This window comes from Perca fluviatilis, chromosome 15 (genome assembly GCF_010015445.1).
Source record: "Perca fluviatilis chromosome 15, GENO_Pfluv_1.0, whole genome shotgun sequence".
Lineage (NCBI taxonomy): Eukaryota > Metazoa > Chordata > Actinopteri > Perciformes > Percidae > Perca > Perca fluviatilis.
The window spans coordinates 35,572,174-35,593,666 of NC_053126.1; the positions used below are offsets into that span (position 1 = coordinate 35,572,174).

General features: G+C 40.4%; 1 protein-coding gene across 1 annotated transcript; it reads left to right on the forward strand.

Moving 5' to 3' along the window:
- Positions 1 to 14,605: 14,605 nt before the first annotated feature.
- Positions 14,606 to 20,967, forward strand: LOC120574792 (keratin, type I cytoskeletal 13-like). The gene is made up of 8 exons (XM_039825243.1): positions 14,606 to 15,095; positions 15,458 to 15,540; positions 17,096 to 17,252; positions 17,661 to 17,822; positions 19,205 to 19,330; positions 19,413 to 19,487; positions 19,577 to 19,722; positions 20,771 to 20,967. Exons 1-8 carry the CDS (start codon positions 14,661 to 14,663, stop codon positions 20,892 to 20,894), a joined length of 1,308 nt encoding a protein of 435 aa, XP_039681177.1. The 5' UTR covers positions 14,606 to 14,660; the 3' UTR covers positions 20,895 to 20,967.
- Positions 20,968 to 21,493: the final 526 nt, after the last annotated feature.

Genomic DNA, 21,493 nt, shown 5'->3' on the forward strand with positions numbered 1-21,493 from the left:
TTATATCCAAACAAGCCTTAGTGATAAAGTTGAAGATTATATATAATGTTTATATAAAACAGCCATCTGACATTTCCCTCTGGAAACAGCCGGTTTCCCCCAGAGTGGCGAGTACCTGTATTTGGACCGGGATGGACCGGGATGGCACGGTTCCGGCGCGTTGCCCTCGCTACTGAACCCAATTCAGTACATAGATCCAAGAGCACAGCTTTAGGGAATCTAAATCGGCATATTAGCCAGTCATCGTCATGGTCCCTGAAGTCTCTTTTTCTCCTGATTCTTCCATTAGCGTAGTCCTCCTGCAGGGCCAGCAGGGCCATCATGCAGCATTACGTACGGGGGTCACCACAGCATTTCTAGGTTTAAAACAATTACAGTGATTTATAACACCTTGCCAAAATCACAATCTGAAGACTAAAGTGTAATAGGCAAACACTTTTGTTCATGCAGGTTTAGTCACAAACAGTATTAAAGTTCGGACTGATAACGAAGACATTAAGGGTAACGATTGCACAAGAGCATAACGGCTGTATTTCCAGACTTTGACATTTGATGATATAAGCACAGTTTTAAAGACAGACATTTAGTTATTTACATCAGCAGTTATCTGATGGTAGAGTCGGGCCATCTCCTCCTCCTGCGCTCCGTAGCGGAAAATGTGATGGAGAGACAGCGCTAATTAAGAAAAATCTTTTTTGTTAAGATTTGAGTTGGAGGTGTTAATGGAACAATTATCACTCAGTACATGCGCAAATAACACTGCTGGATTTAATCTTCATGGTAATGTGGATGATATGGAGTGAAAAATGTGCGTGAGGCATCAATACTTGAAAATATTACGAGTAATTGTTATTCCCACGTCCCATGTACTTTCTGCAGTCTGACATCAGTTCACCACCTCACCATCTGCGTCACCAATTCCTATGCATGGGTCAGAGTTTGCGTGGAGGACCGCACATTCTCCTGTCAAGTTTTTTTTTTATCAATCACAACCTTTGCGTGGGAAGTGGCGTACGCACATTTTCAGTCCCATTTTGTGCGTACGCCACGTTTATAAATGAGACCCCTGGTTTCTTATCAGAGGGCATGTGCCAGACAATTCCACGAAAGAAAGAAGTGACTCAACACCTTTCTGTCTGTCAGCGGGTTTCTTCCTGGTAGTAAAGAACACAACAAGCTAATACACTGCAAAAAAAGCTAAATCTTAACAAGTACATTTGTCTATTTCTAGTCAAAATGTCTTACACAAACAACACTTAAGACACATTCACGAGTGATATTTCAATGAGATGTAGGGACTTGTTTTTAGATGATGCATCTTAAATATCTTGTTAAGCGAGTCTTGAAAACATCTTGAGTTTGAGTCATATCTCAGACTAAACAAGCTTTTTTTTATAACATCTTAAAGGTTTTAAGCGTGGTATGTGGTATTTGTAAAAGATGGATCACCTTGAGTGAAGATCATATCTTATTTTAAGACATCGTACCAAGTGAATTTTCACTTGCTTAATTGACAGATTGTTCTACTTATTACAAGCAAGAAACACCTTGTTTTCAGTATTTTTATTAACTTATTTCTTTAGTGGCCTGCTGTCCAGTGTATTAGCTTCTCCCATGAGTCAGTGTGATGACATTAGCTCAGATAGCAAACGTTCCTGAGTTGTGTAACTCGCGTCGGCTCCTAGCGTGTTCCTGTAAGTTCAGAGATCCTCCCAGGACTCGAGGCGTGTCTGGAACTCTTGGCAGCGCCAACGTGCCCATGAGCCAACCACATGCTTCTTTCATTGTTGTTGCTTGGTCACAAACATTTTTATGAATTGAACACATGAAACCTATTAAACTTTTGTTTAATAGGATCATACTTTTTTTTTTTTTAAGTACTTTTGCTTTTGATACTTTAATACTTCTGGGAAGCAGAACTATTCATTTTAATGGAGTATTTTTACTTTGAGGTTTCAGTACTTTTATTAAGAAATTAACCTGGAAGACTTTTATGTAAAAATTAAAAGTCTGTTAAATCACTATCTAGCCCATGACCCACCGATGAAAGCCCTTTGCATTTGCAATATTACAATGTTTGTGACATTTTTGTTCCTATTTTACATCCTGTAACAGTCAACCAGAACACAAAAAAATGGTCAGGATGACTCATTGTCACTCCTGCCATCTAAAGAGAGACAGAAACTGTGTGATGTTTCTGTTTCTATAAGTCCCATAACATACACTACCGGTCAAAAGTTTGGGGTCACTTAGAAATTTCCATTCCACTCCATTATAGACAGAATGCCAGCTAAGATCAGTTGCATTGTTTATGCCAGTTTTCAGATTAAATTATGTGCTTACATAATTGCAAAATGGTTCTCCAATATTTCTCAGTTAGCCTTTTAAAATGATATCAGATTAGTAAACAAAATGGGCCTTTGGAACATTGGATGAATGGTTGCTGATAATGGGCAATGTAGATATTGCATTAAAGATCAGCCACCCACTCAGCTGGTATTCTGTCCATAATGGAGTGGAATGGAAATTTCTAAGTGACCCCAAACTTTTGACTGGTAGTGTAGGTATAAACTGTCTGATATTTCTGTTTCTATAAGTCCCATAACATAGGTAGAAACTGTCTGATGTTTCTGTTTCTATAAGTCATAACATAGGTAGAAACTGTCTGATATTTCTGTTTCTATAAGTCCCATAACATAGGTAGAAACTGTCTGATATTTCTGTTTCTATAAGTCCCATAACATAGGTAGAAACTGTCTGATGTTTCTGTTTCTATAAGTCCCATAACATAGGTAGAAACTGTCTGATGTTTCTGTTTCTATAAGTCCCATAACATAGGTAGAAACTGTCTGATATTTCTGTTTCTATAAGTCCCATAACATAGGTAGAAACTGTCTGATATTTCTGTTTCTATAAGTCCCATAACATAGGTAGAAACTGTCTGATGTTTCTGTTTCTATAAGTCCCATAACATAGGTAGAAACTGTCTGATGTTTCTGTTTCTATAAGTCCCATAACATAGGTAGGGCTCTATTGACTGAGGGGTAAGTTATTTTAAAAACCCTCAAAGATTCGGGGCTTTGGAGAAAACATTCAGGGCATGTCAACATTACCCCTGTGAAAATCTAAAACCTCCAACTCTGTGGGGGTATTTTTATGCCTTCATACCAAACCTAATTACTTATTCCCTTTCATTAGTTTATGCAGTTTGTTCTCTTCTGTCACACCGCTGGAGAAGATCCAACAGCCCGAGGGTTAGAAACTCGCTGACAGAAAGTTCGAGGTCTGAAAAGCTTTGTGTCAGTGATTGTAAATCATGTTAGTGATGTTACACCTATTTGTTCAGATTATTATGAACCAAGGTCACACCACAACTTATTTATTGTTACAATAAAATAGATTGACGTAGTTTGTCAAACTCTGCTGCTGAAATACGGAACATATTTTAAAGCCTTGTTAAAGAAACCTTATGTAAGACACCCCTACAGTTTCAGAGTGTAATCCAGTTACACTCTGCTGGCAAACTCATGCAGTTTAACTTTTTAAACACATTTCATCATTTTAATGATCTCAAAGGTTAGGGTAAGTCTCTCCATAGTCTGGATCAATGGAAGTACATTTCCGGGACAAAGTTTTGACCCTCACCTTCCTCTCTCTGTGTGTTACCGTTCTCAAACTCTGTTCTCTTCAGGAAACAAAAAACTTCGAGATAGCAAGCTACAAGCTGAAAATGTCAAGTTTAAGAAAATTGTGATCGTGCAACAAGGCAGCTGCTTGGTTCTTTCAAGGAATGATAAACACATGCTAACACATGCTACCATGCTAAAATGCAGACACATGCTACCATGCTAAAATGCCAGCACATGCAACCGTGCTAAAATGCCAACATATGCCAACATACTGTATGCCAACATAGGCCAACATATGCCAACATACTGTATGCCAACATAGGCAAACACATGCCAACATATTGTGTGCCAACATAGGCCAACATATGCCAACATACAGTATGCAAACATAGGCCAACATAGGCAAACACATGCCAATATATGCCAACATACTGTATGCCAACATATGACAACATACGCCAACATATGCCAACATACTGTATGCCAACATACTGTATGCCAACATATGCCAACACATGACAACATACGCCAACATATGCCAACATACTGTACGCCAACATATGCCAACATACTGTATGCCAACACATGCCAACATATGCCAACATACTGTACGCCAACATATGCCAACATACTGTATGCCAACATACTGTATGCCAACACATGCCAACATATGCCAATACATGACAACATACGCCAACATATGCCAACATACTGTATGCCAACATATGCCAACATACTGTATGCCAACACATGCCAACACATGCCAACATACTGTATGCAAACATACTGAATGCCAACATATGCCTACATACTGATAGCCAACATATGCCAATATACTGTGTGCCAACATATGCCAACATACTGTATGCCAACATATGCCAACATACTGTATGCCAACATACTGAATGCCAACATATGCCAACATACTGTACGCCAACATATGCCAACATACTGTATGCCAACACATGCCAACATATGACAACACATGACAACATACACCAACATAATGTATGCCAACATATGCCAACATACTGTATGCCAACATATGTCTACATACTGTATGTAGACATATGTCTACATACTGTATAACAACATATGCCAACATACTGTATGCCAACATATGCCAAAATACTGTATGCCATCATATGCCAACATACTGTATGTCAACATATGCCAACATACTGTATGTCAACATATGCCAACATACTGTATGCAAACCCATGCCAATGTATGCCAACATACTGTATGCCAACATGCTGTGTGCAAACATATGCCAGCATATGCCAACCCATGCCAACATACTGTATGCCAACCCATGCCAATGTATGCCAACATACTGTATGCCAACATACTGTGTGCCAACATATGCCAACATATGCCAACCCATGCCATCATATGCCAACATACCGTATGCCAACATATGCCAACATACCGTATGTCAACATATGCCAACATACCGTATGTCAACATATGCCAACATACTGTATGCCAACATATGCCAACATACTGTATGCCAACATATGCCAACATACTGAATGCCAACATATACCTACATACTGAATGCCAACATATGCCAACATACTGAATGCCACCATATGCCAACACATGACAACATACTGTGTGCCAACACATGACAACATACTGTATGCCAACATATGCCAACATACTGTATGTCAACATATGCCAACATACTGTATGCCAACATATGCCAACATACTGTATGCCAACCCATGCCAACATACTGTATGCCAACATATGCCAACATACTGAATGCCAACATATACCTACATACTGAATGCCAATATATGCCAACATACTGAATGCCACCATATGCCAACATACTGTGTGCCAACACATGCCAACATACTGTATGCCAACATATGCCAACATACTGAATGCCACCATATGCCAACACATGACAACATACTGTATGCCAACATACTGTGTGCCAACATATGCCAACATATGCCAACCCATGCCATCATATGCCAACATACTGTATGTCAACATATGCCAACATACTGTATGCCAACATATGCCAACATACTGTATGTCAACATATGCCAACATACTGTATGCCAACATATGCCAACATACTGTATGCCAACATATGCCAACATACTGTATGCCAACCCATGCCAACATACTGTATGCCAACATATGCCAACATACTGAATGCCAACATATACCTACATACTGAATGCCAACATATGCCAACATACTGAATGCCACCATATGCCAACACATGACAACATACTGTGTGCCAACACATGCCAACATACAGTATGCCAACATATGCCAACATACTGAATGCCACCATATGCCAACACATGACAACATACTGTATGTCAACATATGCCAACATACTGTATGTCAACATATGCCAACATACTGTATGCCAACATATGCCAACATACTGTATGCCAACCCATGCCAACATATGCCAACATACTGTATGCCAACATATGCCAACATACTGAATGCCAACATATACCTACATACTGAATGCCAACATATGCCAACATACTGAATGCCACCATATGCCAACACATGACAACATACTGTGTGCCAACACATGCCAACATACTGTATGCCAACATATGCCAACATACTGAATGCCACCATATGCCAACACATGACAACATACTGTGTGCCAACATATGCCAACATATGCCAACCCATGCCATCATATGCCAACATACTGTATGCCAACATATGCCAACATACTGTATTTCAACATATGCCAACATACTGTATGCCAACATATGCCAACATACTGTATGCCAACCCATGCCAACATACTGTATGCCAACATATGCCAACATACTGAATGCCAACATATGCCAACATACTGAATGCCACCATATGCCAACACATGACAACATACTGTGTGCCAACACATGCCAACATACTGTATGCCAACATATGCCAACATACTGAATGCCACCATATGCCAACACATGACAACATACTGTGTGCCAACACATGCCAACATACTGAATGCCAACATACTGTTGTTGTTACTGTTGTTTCCCAAAGCTCAAGATGACGTCCTCAAATGTTTTGTTTTATCCACAACTCAAAGATATTCAGTTTACTGTCACAGAGGAGAGAAGACACTAGAAACATATTCACATTTAACAAGCTGACATCACACAAGTTTCACTGTTTTTACATGAAAAGAATGACTCAAACTGATTAATAGATTATCTAAATAGTTGGAGATTACTTAAATAGTTGACAACTAATCCATTAATCTTTGCAGCTCTGGTTTTTAGTCCTCTAGAATCAAAGTAAGTACTGAGCACCAGCCTTCCTATTTTATTCCCAAAGAGAAGTATTTCAGTCTCATCTTGGGTGAACAAATTGCAACAAATGTTTATTGCATCACATACTTAGTTAGAGAACGTTTTAAGACAAAAGATTAATTTTTATCGCCAAAGAGTTATTTCAGTCATAAAAATCTTATCGATGAAGCTCGGCAGCTCTATTGTTATTATCTTTGAGCTCGTTATGCAACACATAGTGAAACTCTCCTGCAGTTTTACTTCTGTCGTTTATTATTAAAGTGATGAAGCACTCTCTGTCAGTTTGGTTGTCAAAGTGTCACGCTTCACATATTAGAAGTTTAGAGAGTTTCTATGAACCGGATAAACCATTGTGTTGGCAGGCGATCTGAGTTCAAGTTTGCTTGAAGACTAGCTGGTCCAGCAGAGGAGGATTACAGGCGACGCGCTGAGTAACGGCTCGGCTCCGTGCCACACGGCCGTCATTGTGTCATGACTGCAGGAGGTCAGGTTCAGGCTGGAGAGACAGGTTCGTCATTTAAAATTCACTCATTGCCAAGTAACCTCTGCAGTCAGTCTATGACAAAAAAGTCAAAAAAACAACAAGTATGTTGAAAAAGATGAAAAAAAAGGTAAAAAAAACAAAAATGTCTAAAAAGGAACATTGTCTGTTTTTTTATTGCCTTTTTCAAAAGCGACAAAAGCTTTGAAAAAAAGTCGACACAAATGTTGAAAAAAAAAAGCCGATAAAAAAGGTAAATAAAAGCAACAAAGAAAAATCTACAAAAACTTGACAAAAAAACGACAAAAAAGTGACTTAGACTATTGTAAGACATTAAGGATGTCATCTTGACCTATGGTAAACACTGATCCACATTTTCACCATTTTACCAAGTACATTTACTCCAGTACTAATTACAGTACTAAGTTTATTTGATTAGGACAATGCACATTAATCAACATTTCTGTAAATGCACCAGTGTTAGCCAGTCAGCTAATTTTTAACTGTAGTCCAAGTATGCAAGTCTTTATAGTGGGAAGAAACCAGAGCACCCATACTCAAATACTCTCCAAATACGGGGAGAACATGCAAACTCCACACAGAAAGGCCCGGAACGACCTGGATTCGAACCCAGAACCTTCTTGCTGTGAGGCAAAAGTGAGCCACCATGCTGCCTACTTGTACTTTACTTGAGTCTTTTCTTTTCATGCCACTTTCTACTTCTACTCTGCTACATTTCAGAGAGAAATATTGTACTTTTTACTCCACTACATTCATCTGTTCCACCTTTAGTTACTAGTTACTTTAGTTACTCCACTACATTCATCTGTTACAGCTTCAGTTACTAGTTACTTTAGTTACTCCCTACATTCATCTGTTACAGCTTCAGTTACTAGTTACTTTAGTTACTCCACACATTCATCTCTTACAGCTTTAGTTACTAGTTACTTTAGTTACTCTGCTACATTCATCTGTTACAGCTTTAGTTACTAGTTACTTTAGTTACTCCGCTACATTCATCTGTTACAGCTTCAGTTACTAGTTACTTTAGTTACTCCACACATTCATCTCTTACAGCTTTAGTTACTAGTTACTTTAGTTACTCCACAACATTCATCTCTTACAGCTTTAGTTACTAGTTACTTTAGTTACTCCGCTACATTCATCTGTTACAGCTTTAGTTACTAGTTACTTTAGTTACTCCGCTACATTCATCTGTTACAGCTTCAGTTACTAGTTACTTTAGTTACTCCACACATTCATCTCTTACAGCTTTAGTTACTAGTTACTTTAGTTACTCCACAACATTCATCTGTTACAGCTTTAGTTACTAGTTACTTCACACATTAAGATTTCTGCACACAAAACACATGTAGTTTATAAAATCTGATGTTTGATCGTAAACGAAACTAGCCAACAATATAACGGCCTACAAGTAAGTAAGTAAGTAAAGTGTATTTGTATAGCACCTTTCACAGATAAAAAAAGTGCTTCACAACAAAATGTAATACACTAAATTAAAATACAAGAACATTTAAATACAAATAAAAAACATAAACAACCATAAAAACCCCTCAACTAACTAAAAGCCTGCTTGAATATCACTCTTCGTACAAACACACTGTATGCCAACATACTATATGCAAACATATGCCAACATATGCCAACATACTACCAACATATGCCAACATACTGTATGCAAACATATCCAACATACTGAATGCCAACATACTGTATGCAAACATATGCCAACATACTGTATGCAAACATATGCAAACATACTGTATACCAACATATGCCAACATACTGTACGCCAACATATGCCAACATACCTTTATGCCTACATATGCCAACATACTGTATGCCAACATACTAGGCCAACACATGCCAACATATTGTGTGCCAACATATGCCAACCCATGCCAACATACTGTATGCCAACATACTATATGCCAACATATGCCAACATACTGTATGCCAACATATGTCAACATACTGTGTGCCAACATATGCAAACATACTGTGTGCCAACATATGCCAACATACTGTGTGCCAACCCATGCCAACATACTGTATGCCAACATATGCCAACCTATGCCAACATACTGTGTGCCAACATATGCCAATATGCCAACCCATGCCAACATACTGTATGCCAACATATGCCAACATACTGTAGGCCAACGTATGCCAACATACTGTGTGCCAACATATGCCAACATATTGTGTGCCAACATATGCCAATGTACTGTATGCCAACATAGGCCAACACATGCCAACCCATGCCAACATGTGCCAACATACTGCATGCCAACTTATTCCAACATACTGTGTGCCAACATATGCCAACACATGCCAACACATGCCAACTCATGCCAACATATTATATGCCAATATATGGCAACAAACTGTATGCCAACATATGCCAACATACTGAATGCCAACATATGCCAACACATGCTAACTCTGCCCCTCCTTAGAACCTCTTCAACACACATTAGTCACATACTTAGCTACTTAACTTTCACACAATGATGTTTTCATATACTTACATGGAAATTTTCTTTGACATACTTCACAGCTTTTTTGATCAAACTGCTTAATGTGGTTTTCAAATGGCATATGAAAAGGGCTGCAACTACCGATTAGTTGTAGTGGTCTCAAAAAATGTCAGAAATTGGTGCAACATGTGGATCAGTGTTTCCCAAAGCCCATGTCCCCAAATGTCTTGTTTTGTCCACAACTCAAAGATATTCAGTTTACTGTCACAGAGGAGAGAAGAAACTAGAACATATTCAATTTAACAAGCTGACATCACACAAGTTTCACCGTTTCTACATAAAAAATTACTCAAACTGATTAATAGATTATCTAAATAGTTGAAGATTACTTAAATAGTTGACAACTAATCCATTAATCTTTGCAGCTCTGGTTTTTAGTCCTCTAGAATCAAAGTAAGTACTGAGCGCCAGCCTTCCTATTTTATTCCCGAAGCGATTTATTTCAGTCTCATCTTGGGTGAACCTCCCACAAATTGCAACAAATGTTTATTACATCACATATTTAGTTAGAGAACGCCTAAGTTTTATGACAGAAGATAATTTTTTATTGCCGAAGAGTTATTTCAGTCATTAAAATCTTATTGATGAAGCTCTGCAGCTCTATTGTTATTATCCTTGTACTTGTTATGCAACACGTAGCAAAACTCTCCTGCAGTTTAACTTCTGTCGTTTATTAAAGTAATATTCTATGTCAACTTTGTTTCACATATTAGAAGTTTAGAGAGTTTCTATGAACCGGATAGACCATTGTGTTGGCAGGCGATCTGAGTTCAAGTTTGCTCGAAGACCAGTTGGTCCGGCAGAGGAGGATTACAGGCGACGGCTGAGTGACGGCTCGGCTCCGCGTGCTACTCGATACACACCTTACATACTGGGAACACATTTCTAACTTAACAAAAAAGCTGAATCAGAAACTTTACGTGTATAACAAGATTAGATCATATATTTACTTTTCTGTTTCGGAAACCTACCTACATGGAATTGTGTTTTCAACAATGTCCTACGATCTTCCAATTTGGTCTCTTACCACTAAGGAAATTACTGAACCAATAGCACGACTAGTATACAATCAAGCTCTCAAGAGCCACAGTAATCTTCCAAAGTGGTCCCACCACTGCATTGCACTCACACGTTCAAACGCTCTGACTTACCAGAACTACATAAACAGCCACGCTATTACGTTTTATTTTCAGATTCAAAATACCACTTCACAAACACTTGCTGCACTTCTTCCCACACACAACACGAGACCAGTACGCCTCACTAGGTCAGTTTCATGGGTATTCATTCCACTTAATACTTAAAGTTACTGTTAATCTTTTCCTGTATAATAAACGAAATGAAATTAAATGATATGAACACGGCCATCGCTGTGTCACGACTGCAGGAGGTCAGGTTCCATCATTTAAGATTCACTCATTGCCAAGTAACCTCTACAGTCACTCACACACAAGTACGTTGAAGAAGATGATTTAAAAAAAAACTACAAAAACTTCGGAAAATTGACAAAAAAAAAAATTATTATGATGATTATTTTTTTAAATGTACTCCCTTTGAGATATTCTTACAGCCGAGTACCCGTCTGACTATTGTAAGACATTAAGGATGTCATCTTGGACTATGGGAAACACTGATCCACATTTTCACCATTTTACCAAGTACATTTCCTCCAGTACTGTACTTCAGTCCAAATGTTGAGGTACTTGTACTTTACTCTAGTCTTTTCTTTTCATGCCACGTTCTACTTCTACTCCGCTACATCTCAGAGAGAAATATTGTAGTTTTTACTCCACTACATTCATCTGTTACAGCTTTAGTTACTAGTTACTTTAGTTACTCCACTACATTCATCTGTTACAGCTTGAGTTACTAGTTACTTTAGTTACTCCACTACATTCATCTGTTACAGCTTTAGTTACTAGTTACTTTAGTTACTCCACTACATTCACCTGTTACAGCTTTAGTTACTGGTTACTTTAGTTACTAGTTACTTTACAGATTAAGATTTCTGCACACAAAACACATGTAGTTTATAAAATCTGATGTTTGATTCTAAGGAAAACTAGCCAACAATATAATGACCTACAAGTCCAGCTGAGATGATTAGACCACTAAACACACAACTGGTTGGATCCTTTACACTTTCTAAAATGGGAGGATTGTATTCTGCAAACGGAGCTTTTCACTCCTTTTATTGTTCGTCCTCAGTGTGTGAAGCAGCGATTGTGTGTGGTGTTGATTGGGGTGTGATCGACGCTGCTGAGTGATGAAAGACGAGCTGAGGGTGTGTGTGGTTTGACAAAAGGTTGGAATGGGGAGAGGTGCTCATAAACCGGCTCAACACGGCCAGGGTTTAACTCAGTAAATAGTAACAAACAATGGAGGAGAATAGATCAAATGCAATCGTAAAACAACTGATTGTGTTCAGGGTGCAGCGTTCAGGAAGGGGCCAAAGAAATGGAGTCATTCAGAGTGCAAAGGGTAACTTTTTCTGTTTGTTTTTTTCAACCTGGACACTATGTCTTCATGTGTCTGTGTCTAAGTGTCTGATGGGAATAACAGTCTCTGAAACTGGTCCAGTATTAAACAGGAACCAAGCTGTAATGTAACCCTACAGGACAGATGTTCAGCAGCAGTTAGAGTCCACTAAAAGTTCTGTTGTTGCCACTGACAGGCTCAGATTATTATTTTAAGTGTCTGACAACATTATGGGATGGAGCCCTACAGAGATAGACCTTTTAGTTAAAGAGGAAGATCCTTTTATTTTAACATGAAAGAGCCCCGAAATCCCCATCACCAAACCCACTTGTTTGTTGCAAAACTGCAAATATGATGTGAAAAACCTAAACGTCTCTCTGTGCAAATTGTAAGAACAATTCAAAAAAGCTCCAACCAACCAAAATCCTAAATTTTGTTAATATTAGAAATGTCCACTCATGTTTACTGGCCTCTGGGCCCAGCCAGACATGCCTCCCAAAAACTAAACTCTAGGTCTATTTTCCCTCTTACCTCTCCCTCTTTCTTTCTTCCCTTGACTAATATTGCCTCGCCTTCACTGACTGCTATTCCTTTTCTGTCTCTTTTTCGTTTCACAGAGTATATGTGTTTTATTTCTTTCTTCCTGTTATGTTTTGTTAAATACTTGCAGGGAACCCAACATGCCGAGACCCTTGAGGGGTTGCTAGGTATCCTTTGCATGTCCATTTTCGTTTTAAATGTCTCAAATGTTTCATCGTTGTTGTTTTTAACGTGCTAAATGAATCAAATCTCTCTGCCTAAAGTCCTTCACACAAGAAAATCAGCTAAACATGCATGCGCACACCTCTCTGCGTATTATGATAAGAGAATCTAAGCCAAACATGCCCCCTACCTTTTCTTTTTTCATTTGTGTTTTTATTCTACTTCTCCCTTTTGTCTTTTACCTGTATTTCACTAAAAAAAACAAAAAAACCTGCAACTCATCTGGACCAAACATTTGTATGCATATATTTGATCATCATCTGCATACAAAATCCTCTACTGTTTTGTTTGGAGTTTAGAATAAAGTGTACTGCATCAATGGACTTTCCCCCACCCAACATCTTCCTGCAGATCTTTCTGCTCTTGCAGGCCTCCCCAGTTAGTGTCAAGTGATTTAACACACTTCTTTGTGTGTGACCGAAGTAATAAACCTGACTTCTTTCATGGTAATTAGAGGATGTCATTTCACAAGCTACGGTTAACGTTAACCCCTGTGCCTGTAACCCTTCCTGTAAATGTGTAATCATCTCGCCCACACCCGTTCTACACAGGAACTGACATTTAGAAAAGCTTTCGCTGGAGCTGAACTACACTATACTTGCTGCTAATGAGCGTTTGATTGACTACACTTTTCCGGCGTATTTCGACACACAACTCCTTCCTCTGTAATTACAAATCCAAAGGTCGCACAAAGCCCGGAGCTTCTGCACACCTTCCATAACAAAACTGGCACTGTCACGCAAAGTGAGCACTTTTAAAAGGTTACATATTTCCCCCTGGTGGAATGTAACTAAACACATTTACTCCAGTACTGTCCTTAAGTACAAATGTTGAGGTTCTTGTACTTTACTTGAGTCTTTTCTTTTCATGCCACTTTCTACTTCTACTCCGCTACACTTCAGAGAGAAATATTGGACTTTTTATACCACTACATTCATCTGTTCCAGCTTTAGTTACTAGTTACTTTACACATTAAGATCCCTGCACACAAAACACATGTAGTTTATCAAATCTGATGTTTGATTCTAAAGTAAACTAGCCAACAATATAACGACCTACAAGTCCAGCTGAAATGATTAGACCATTAGACACACAACTGGTTGGATCCTTTACACTTTCTACAATGTTTTAATACTTTAACTACATGTTCCTGATGATACTTTTACTTAAGTTACATTTTCACTGCAGGACTTTTAGTTTTTTCACAGTGTGGTGTCAGTACTTCTTCCACTGCTGCATTTTAAAGGTTACATTTTTCTCTGACCCTACCCGGCCACACCTCATACCTGGCAAGCTGCCTCGCCCGCTGCCACGCTGAGTGATTGATGGCTGTTTGGCTGGAGGAGGTTTATAAGAGCAGGCCGAGCCCTGCAGCTCTTCACTCTCTCTGTGTCGCCTCACAGCAGAAAGATCCATCCATCCATCCATCCATCCATCCATCATGACCTCTTACGTGTCTCGCTCTTCCTCCAGCTCCATGAGGAGCTCCGGCGGCTCCCTGACCGGTGGCTTCGGTGGCGGACGGATGTCATCGGCCATGAGGGCCGGCAGCGTGTACGCAGGCGCCGGCGGCGACGGTGTCCGCATCTCCACGGCCGGCAGCGGCCTCAGGGCGAGCATGGGCGGCGGCGGCGGCAGCTCGTCCTCCTTTAGCTACAGCGTGTCCGGCGCCAACGACAGCGTTATCGGCAACGAGAAGTTCACCATGCAGAACCTCAACGACCGCCTGGCCACGTACCTGGCCAAGGTGCGCTCCCTGGAGAAGGCCAACGCCGAGCTGGAGCTCAAGATCAGGCAGTTCCTGGAGAGCAAGGTCGGCCCGTCCGCCAGAGACTACAGCGCCCACTACGCCACCATCTCAGACATCACCGCCAAGGTAACAGTCAGCCTCCTCTTCCTCACAGGGAAACAGGTGCAAACTGATGTGATGCAGAGCGGAGGAAGAAAGAAAGGTTCACCTGAACAAGAGAGAGCTCAGTATGTAGTGAGGAGGGATTACTGAGCTTTAACTGCACTTTAACAGTCATTCTTTTTTAGTGCTGCATTTTATATTCAATTCTATGTTCAATGTGCTCAATAAAAGAAAATGCAATATTCAACATTATTACATATCATTTTCATATCGTGCTGCCCTTTTGACAAATATGTATTATTTTTAATGTTTTGTCATCCTTGAAAAGAACATGAACACGGTCGGTGATGTAACAGTGATGTAATGAGCGCTCCGTCTTTCTTCAGATTCAGGCGGCCGTCAAGGCGAACGGAGCCATCCATCTCAGCATCGACAACGCCCGGCTGGCTGCAGACGACTTCAGGGGCAAGTGAGTCTGCGCACCCACACACGCACAAATGCACGCACACATGCACGCAAAAACACACATGCACGGAGGGACGCACACACGAAGAACACATGCACGCAAGCATGCACACACAAAGCCCACTCATGCACGCATGAACGCACACATGCACGCACGCATGAACGCACACATGAACAAAAGCACACACGCAAACATTCACGCACGCTAAGTTACTGCATGATGAGTGAGTTTGATTGAATCAGGGATTCACACACACACACACACAAACACACCCACACCCACATCCACATCCACATCCACATCCACATCCACACACACACACACACACACACACACCTGCGAAACCACAACAGCAAACAACACAGATCGAGGTTGATAACCAGATGAAGGTGTGAGTTGATTGACAGGTGAGATATTCCTGTCCCATCATGCAACAGGCGGGCAATTAAACTCATAAATCTGTTTCTATTTAATAATAATAATAATAATAATAATAATAATAATAATAATAATAATAATAATATAATAATAATATAGGGGCTTCAACAGTCTCTGACACGCAACAGGAAATTAAAGAGCGGATCTGTCCGGATGTTTGTAGTCTGACAGAATCATCTATGCACAAAATATCGGCCTTTAATTAAAGCCGACATGTCCTGATTATCTGCATTTAAATTAACATCTTAACAAGCATCACACTCCTGAACTCAAAATAACCCCCCTTAATAATGCCCTGCAGTGGGTCTCTTGTGGACTATGACACTGCATTAATAGTATTTGTATTTATAAAACGTGTAATTTTTTTTTTAATGCTGCCATCCAATATGTGCAATAACAATATTAATGCTGCTTTCAAACTCTTATCTTATTTTTTTAATGTCATATTTAAATGTTAAAAATAACACTCACATTTGTATTTATTTTTTTATTATTTAAAGTTAGTTTTTTTGTTCTCTAGCCAACCCGTTCTCACTCCGAACTCGTAAAATCTGAAGTCTGAAGCAACGCAAAAAGTGCACTACAGCGTAGAAGGTACCGTGGAGAACAGCAGCTACACAGGGTTTGAAGATGACGCAGCACTAAGAGTGACTACGGTAGCGAGTAGTATGAAAGCCCCAAAATCCACGTAGGGAGGTTGGTTGGGGTAGTGGATGGGTCAGACAACTCAGGACTTTCACCCTGGAGACCGGGATCATGTCCCGCGTGTCACATTTCCTAAACCCAACCGTCCCGTTATTGTTTACCTAAACCCAACCGTTCCAACGGTTGGGAAACGTAAGCCCACCCATGACCTTTTCCTTAACCTTACTGCGTCAAAAGTGACGGCAATAGTCCCGACCAAGTGCGTTTAGATAAAGCACTTTTAGATATCACGCTAAAGGAGACTTTTAGCGTCAATAACAACGCCAAAGCCACCTGACCAAGCGTCCGTATTTTACATGATGGTGTAAAAGTGAGAATCTGTTGATCTAGCTAGCGATTTCTTTTGAGTTTCCCCGCAGCTCTGACTCCTGACAGAGTCTATAAAGTTTGTCTGACCCCGTCATTCCCCCTGCAGGTATGAGAACGAGCTAGCCATGCGTCAGTCAGTGGAGGCCGACGTCGCCGGGCTGAAGAGAGTCCTGGACGAGCTGAAACTGGCTAAGAACGACCTGACCATGCAGATCGAGGGTCTGAAGGAGGAACTCATCTTCCTCAAGAAGAACCACCAAGAGGTGAGAGCACTATGAACAAAGTCGAAGGATATCATACAAACCCGTTAATGAGAATGTGTTGAGTACATTTTATTTTATTTTATATTTCTTATATTTTGTATTCTTATCGTATTTTAAATAATTATTTTTGTGTTTCAGCATTAATTTGGATGATCTGTTTAGGTTCGCTTTGCTTTCCCAGACAAGAAGTAATCCCAATGTCAGACTGAACTAGAACAGAAATATTAAAGCCACGAGTCTGAATCAGCTGTTTGTGAGGACTAATGAAGACATGACTCACGTTTGCCTTTGCTTCCCACTGTTTTTCCTCCTCCCGCTGTTTGTCCGCCTCTGCTTCCCGTTGTTTGTTGTCTGTCTCTGCTTCCCGTTGTTTGTTGTCTGTCTCTGCTTCCCGCCGATTGTCTGCAGGAGCTGCTGGCGATGCGAGCGCAGATGAGCGGTCAGGTCCACGTGGAAGTAGACGCCGCTCCGGGACAGGACCTCAACAAGATGATGGCCGAGATCAGAGAGTACTACGAGGGCATCACTGCCAAGAACCACAAGGAGCTGGAGGCCTGGTTCAAGACCAAGGTAACACTGTGAGGTCACTTCTTGTAGACGCAGAGAGGGATGCATGGGCGTACATTTTATCTAACAGTCGGGCGGGACAATAAACATAACATTTCTCAAGAGCAATCTTTTAAGGGGACACAAACTATACAGTCAACATTGTACTTGTAACAGGAAATGTTATGTAGTTGTGGAACTACAGTAAGTGCAGCGATTCACTTTAAACATTGGATAAAGTTATTCTTTTCTCTAATACAGATGCTAAACTGAGAACTGAGCCTCCTAGCAAGCAAACAAACGTATTTTATTTTTTTTTTGGGAGAATTTCAACTAAGCCTTTTCTGCTCATTTGTTCTGCAACCTTTTGAAAGCATGTTGGTGGAAATTGAAAGCTAGCTAGCAAACAAACTATACAACAAGCTATTAAACAAGCTAGCTAACTATCTGTCCAATAAGCTAGCTTGCTAACTAACTGTCCACCAAGATATTAAAGAAGCGCAAACAATTATCCAACGTATAACCTCAAACAAGCTAGCTAACTCTATATCACAAAGCTAGCTTGCTAACTAACTGTCCACCAATATATTAAATTACAAGCTAGCAAATAAACTATCCATCAAACAAGTTAGCTAGCTAACTATCTATCCACAACAAGCTAGCAAGTAACTAACTGTCCACCAAACTATTAAACAAGCTAGCTACTATCAATCTAACAAGCTAGTATGGCTAACAAACTTCGTTACCAGTTACTACCACACTCTCCAACAAGCTAGCTAGCTAACTAACTGTGCACCAAGCTATTAAATGAGCTCGCTAACTATATATCCAACAAGATAGCTAGCTAACTAACTGTCCACCAAGATATTAAACAAGCTAGCAAACAAACTATCCACCAAGCTATTCAACAAGCTAGTTAACTCTATATCCAACAAGCTAGCTAGCTAACTAACTGTCCACCAAGATATTAAACAAGCTAGCAAACAAACTATCCACCATTCTATTAAACAAGCTAGCTAACTATCTATCCAACAAGCTAGCTAGCTAACTAACTGTCCACCAAGCTATTAAATAAGCTAGCTAACTATCTAACAAGATACAACACAAGCCATGTTTTTGTCATGACTACTTTATTTATGACTCCGCATCATCTCTATTAGAGAGGGAAAAAAAACACTTTTTTCACAGTTTAAACTGAATAAAACACCTTTGCCAGCCTTACTGGAGTTCTACAAATACTAACGCGATTTACCATTTATCAGAGGTTCTAGTGTGGATTTCCCATAATTCAGCACTCTTAGCACTGCGCTGCATTGTGACAGTAAAGGCAGCAGTCGGCACTGTCACCATTTATGCATGTTTCCTGTGTGTTATGTTCATGAACAGATTGTTCTGTGTTTTTGCAGTCGGAGACACTGACCAAAGAGGTGACCACGACGACGACCACGCTGAACACCACCCGGTCGGAGGTCACGGAGATCAAGCGGACGCTGCAGTCCCTGCAGATCGAGCTGCAGTCCATGCTGGGCATGGTGAGTGGCACCGGAGGAACTTTAGCAGGAAAGTCAAGTTTTGACATATCTGACAGTAACTTGAGTCTGTGGGTTTCTGCAGAAAGCGTCGCTGGAGGGAACTCTGGCCGAGACACAGAACCGCTACGCCATGCAGCTCTCCGGATACCAGATGCAGGTACGGTGACTGTTTCAACGGTTTCGCTTCATGTTTCTGCAGTTTGGTGAAGACTTTCACCTGTAAATCCTGTCGTTGTTGCGCTCCAGGTGAGCAGTCTGGAGGAGCAGCTGGCCCACCTCAGGGCTGACCTGGAGAGACAGGGACAGGAGTATAAGATGCTGCTGGACATCAAGACCAGACTGGAGATGGAGATCGCCGAGTACAGGAGGCTGCTGGACGGAGAGAGCAGCAGGTACTTTAAACTACTCACTTAGCCAGTAACAAGTAAATAAGTGAAGTATTGTGTAGTTAGAAGTAATTAGTAAGTCGAGACAGTCCTCCCCTGAAAAACACCAACATAAGTCGTTTGTTAAAGCAGCCCGAGTGGTGCCCTCTAGTGGTGCCCTCTAGTGGCCGTAGTAGTTCTGATGGGAGCAAAGCAGGAAATAATTTGAGGAAGTATAAAAGGGCCAAATGTCCTGGCAAGGAGGCAGGTTGGGGGGGGAATGGGTCAGACAAACACAGGAATTTCACCCAGGAGACCGGGGTTCATGTCCTGTTTGAAAAGAACATTCAAATTCTGCGTCACGTGGTAACCTTCAGGAAGTGAAGTTTGTCGCTTTTTTCAACGTTTGTCAAATTTTTGTCAAACGTTTGTCACTTTTCTTTAAAGTTTTTGTTGCTTTGACGTTTTTGTCACTATTTTCGACCTATTCTTGCCCTACTTCCTTCCTTTTTTCAACCGTCCTTTTTTCTCCAAGTTTGTCGCTTTTTCATAGTATTAAAAGTGTCACTTTTTGGAATTTTTTTGTCACTTTTGTTGACCTAGTGTTGCCTGACTTCCTTCCTTCTTTCTACTGTCTTTTTGTGTAAAGTTTTTGTTGCTTTTTTTCCCAAGGTTGTCACTATTTGAATTTTTTTTGTCGCCTTTCTTCATCAGCATTTAAATGTTTTTCAGTTACAAGGCTGTTTAGTAAATCTATCGCTGACATCGCTGTATTGTTCCTCTTTATAGAGACTTTATTTCCTACCAAAAATTATTGCCGCTGCTCATGGGGTACTTAGCTTAAAAACACCAATCAAAAGGGGAATATTATTGACCACTGGTCTAGAGGACTGGTTGAGTAAGTCATAAATACATAATTTGTTCCCTGCAGGGTGGAAAAGCTTTGAAATACTTCACGTTGGCGAAACCTGAAACACTTTGTATAATGTCGTACTGCATGCTAATACCTAGCTATAGTGTGTCTTTGATAACACCTACCAGAGGCATTGAGATCTGTGTTCTGATTGGTCGACAGCGTCAGCACCAAGTCATCCACGAGCACCACGACCAAGCGCGTGGTGACGGTGGTGGAGGAGGTGGTCGACGGCAAAGTGGTGACCTCTTCAACCTCCGCATCCACCTCTGTCAAGACCTCCTGAGCCAATCATCATCATCATCAGTCACTGGTGTGGAGAATCTGATGTTGAAACAATAAAAACGAGAGTCAAAATTTTTGTCTGTACTTATTATTTTGACCTTTCAGTGCCACCCTGCATTATTCTGTTGTTTTTTTGTAACCATGCTCCGTCGCACTTCCATGACTGTGTTGTGTGTAGAATGACGAATGACGAGCGGGAGAATAGTGGCTCTTTACGCCGCGATGGGCCTGTTTGTTATCTGAATAGGTACAGAGTATGTACTGGTCAGTCATACAGTTGGCTCACAGTAGCTTACTGCGTGTAAGCACACTACAAAAGAATAGCATGTTAGAGAGGTTAGTTAGAAAGTACATTATGCCGCTATTTTAACATTCTGGCACTTGAAAAAGACAACAATCCACTTGTAACTCTTATTAATATGTTCATAAATTACAGTGAACATATGTTCATACAGTGAATATACGGACATAAATGCACAATATCCATACTCCATGCTGCACTCTGCAACTCACCTTGGGCACATCTCTCATAACTGGCAATGAATACACAACAGCCAGTGGCATTTTACTATTGCAGAGAGAGGGCGCCCTTGAGCCAAT

Excerpts from the sequence above, each read along its gene's own strand:
- LOC120574792 (XM_039825243.1), top strand. The coding sequence starts at position 14,661 with ATGACCTCTTACGTGTCTCGCTCTTCCTCCAGCTCCATGAGGAGCTCC. Across the intron at positions 15,541-17,095 it reads GCAGACGACTTCAGGGGCAA|GTATGAGAACGAGCTAGCCA; the intron begins GTGAGTCTGCGC and ends TTCCCCCTGCAG. Across the intron at positions 19,331-19,412 it reads TGCAGTCCATGCTGGGCATG|AAAGCGTCGCTGGAGGGAAC; the intron begins GTGAGTGGCACC and ends GGGTTTCTGCAG.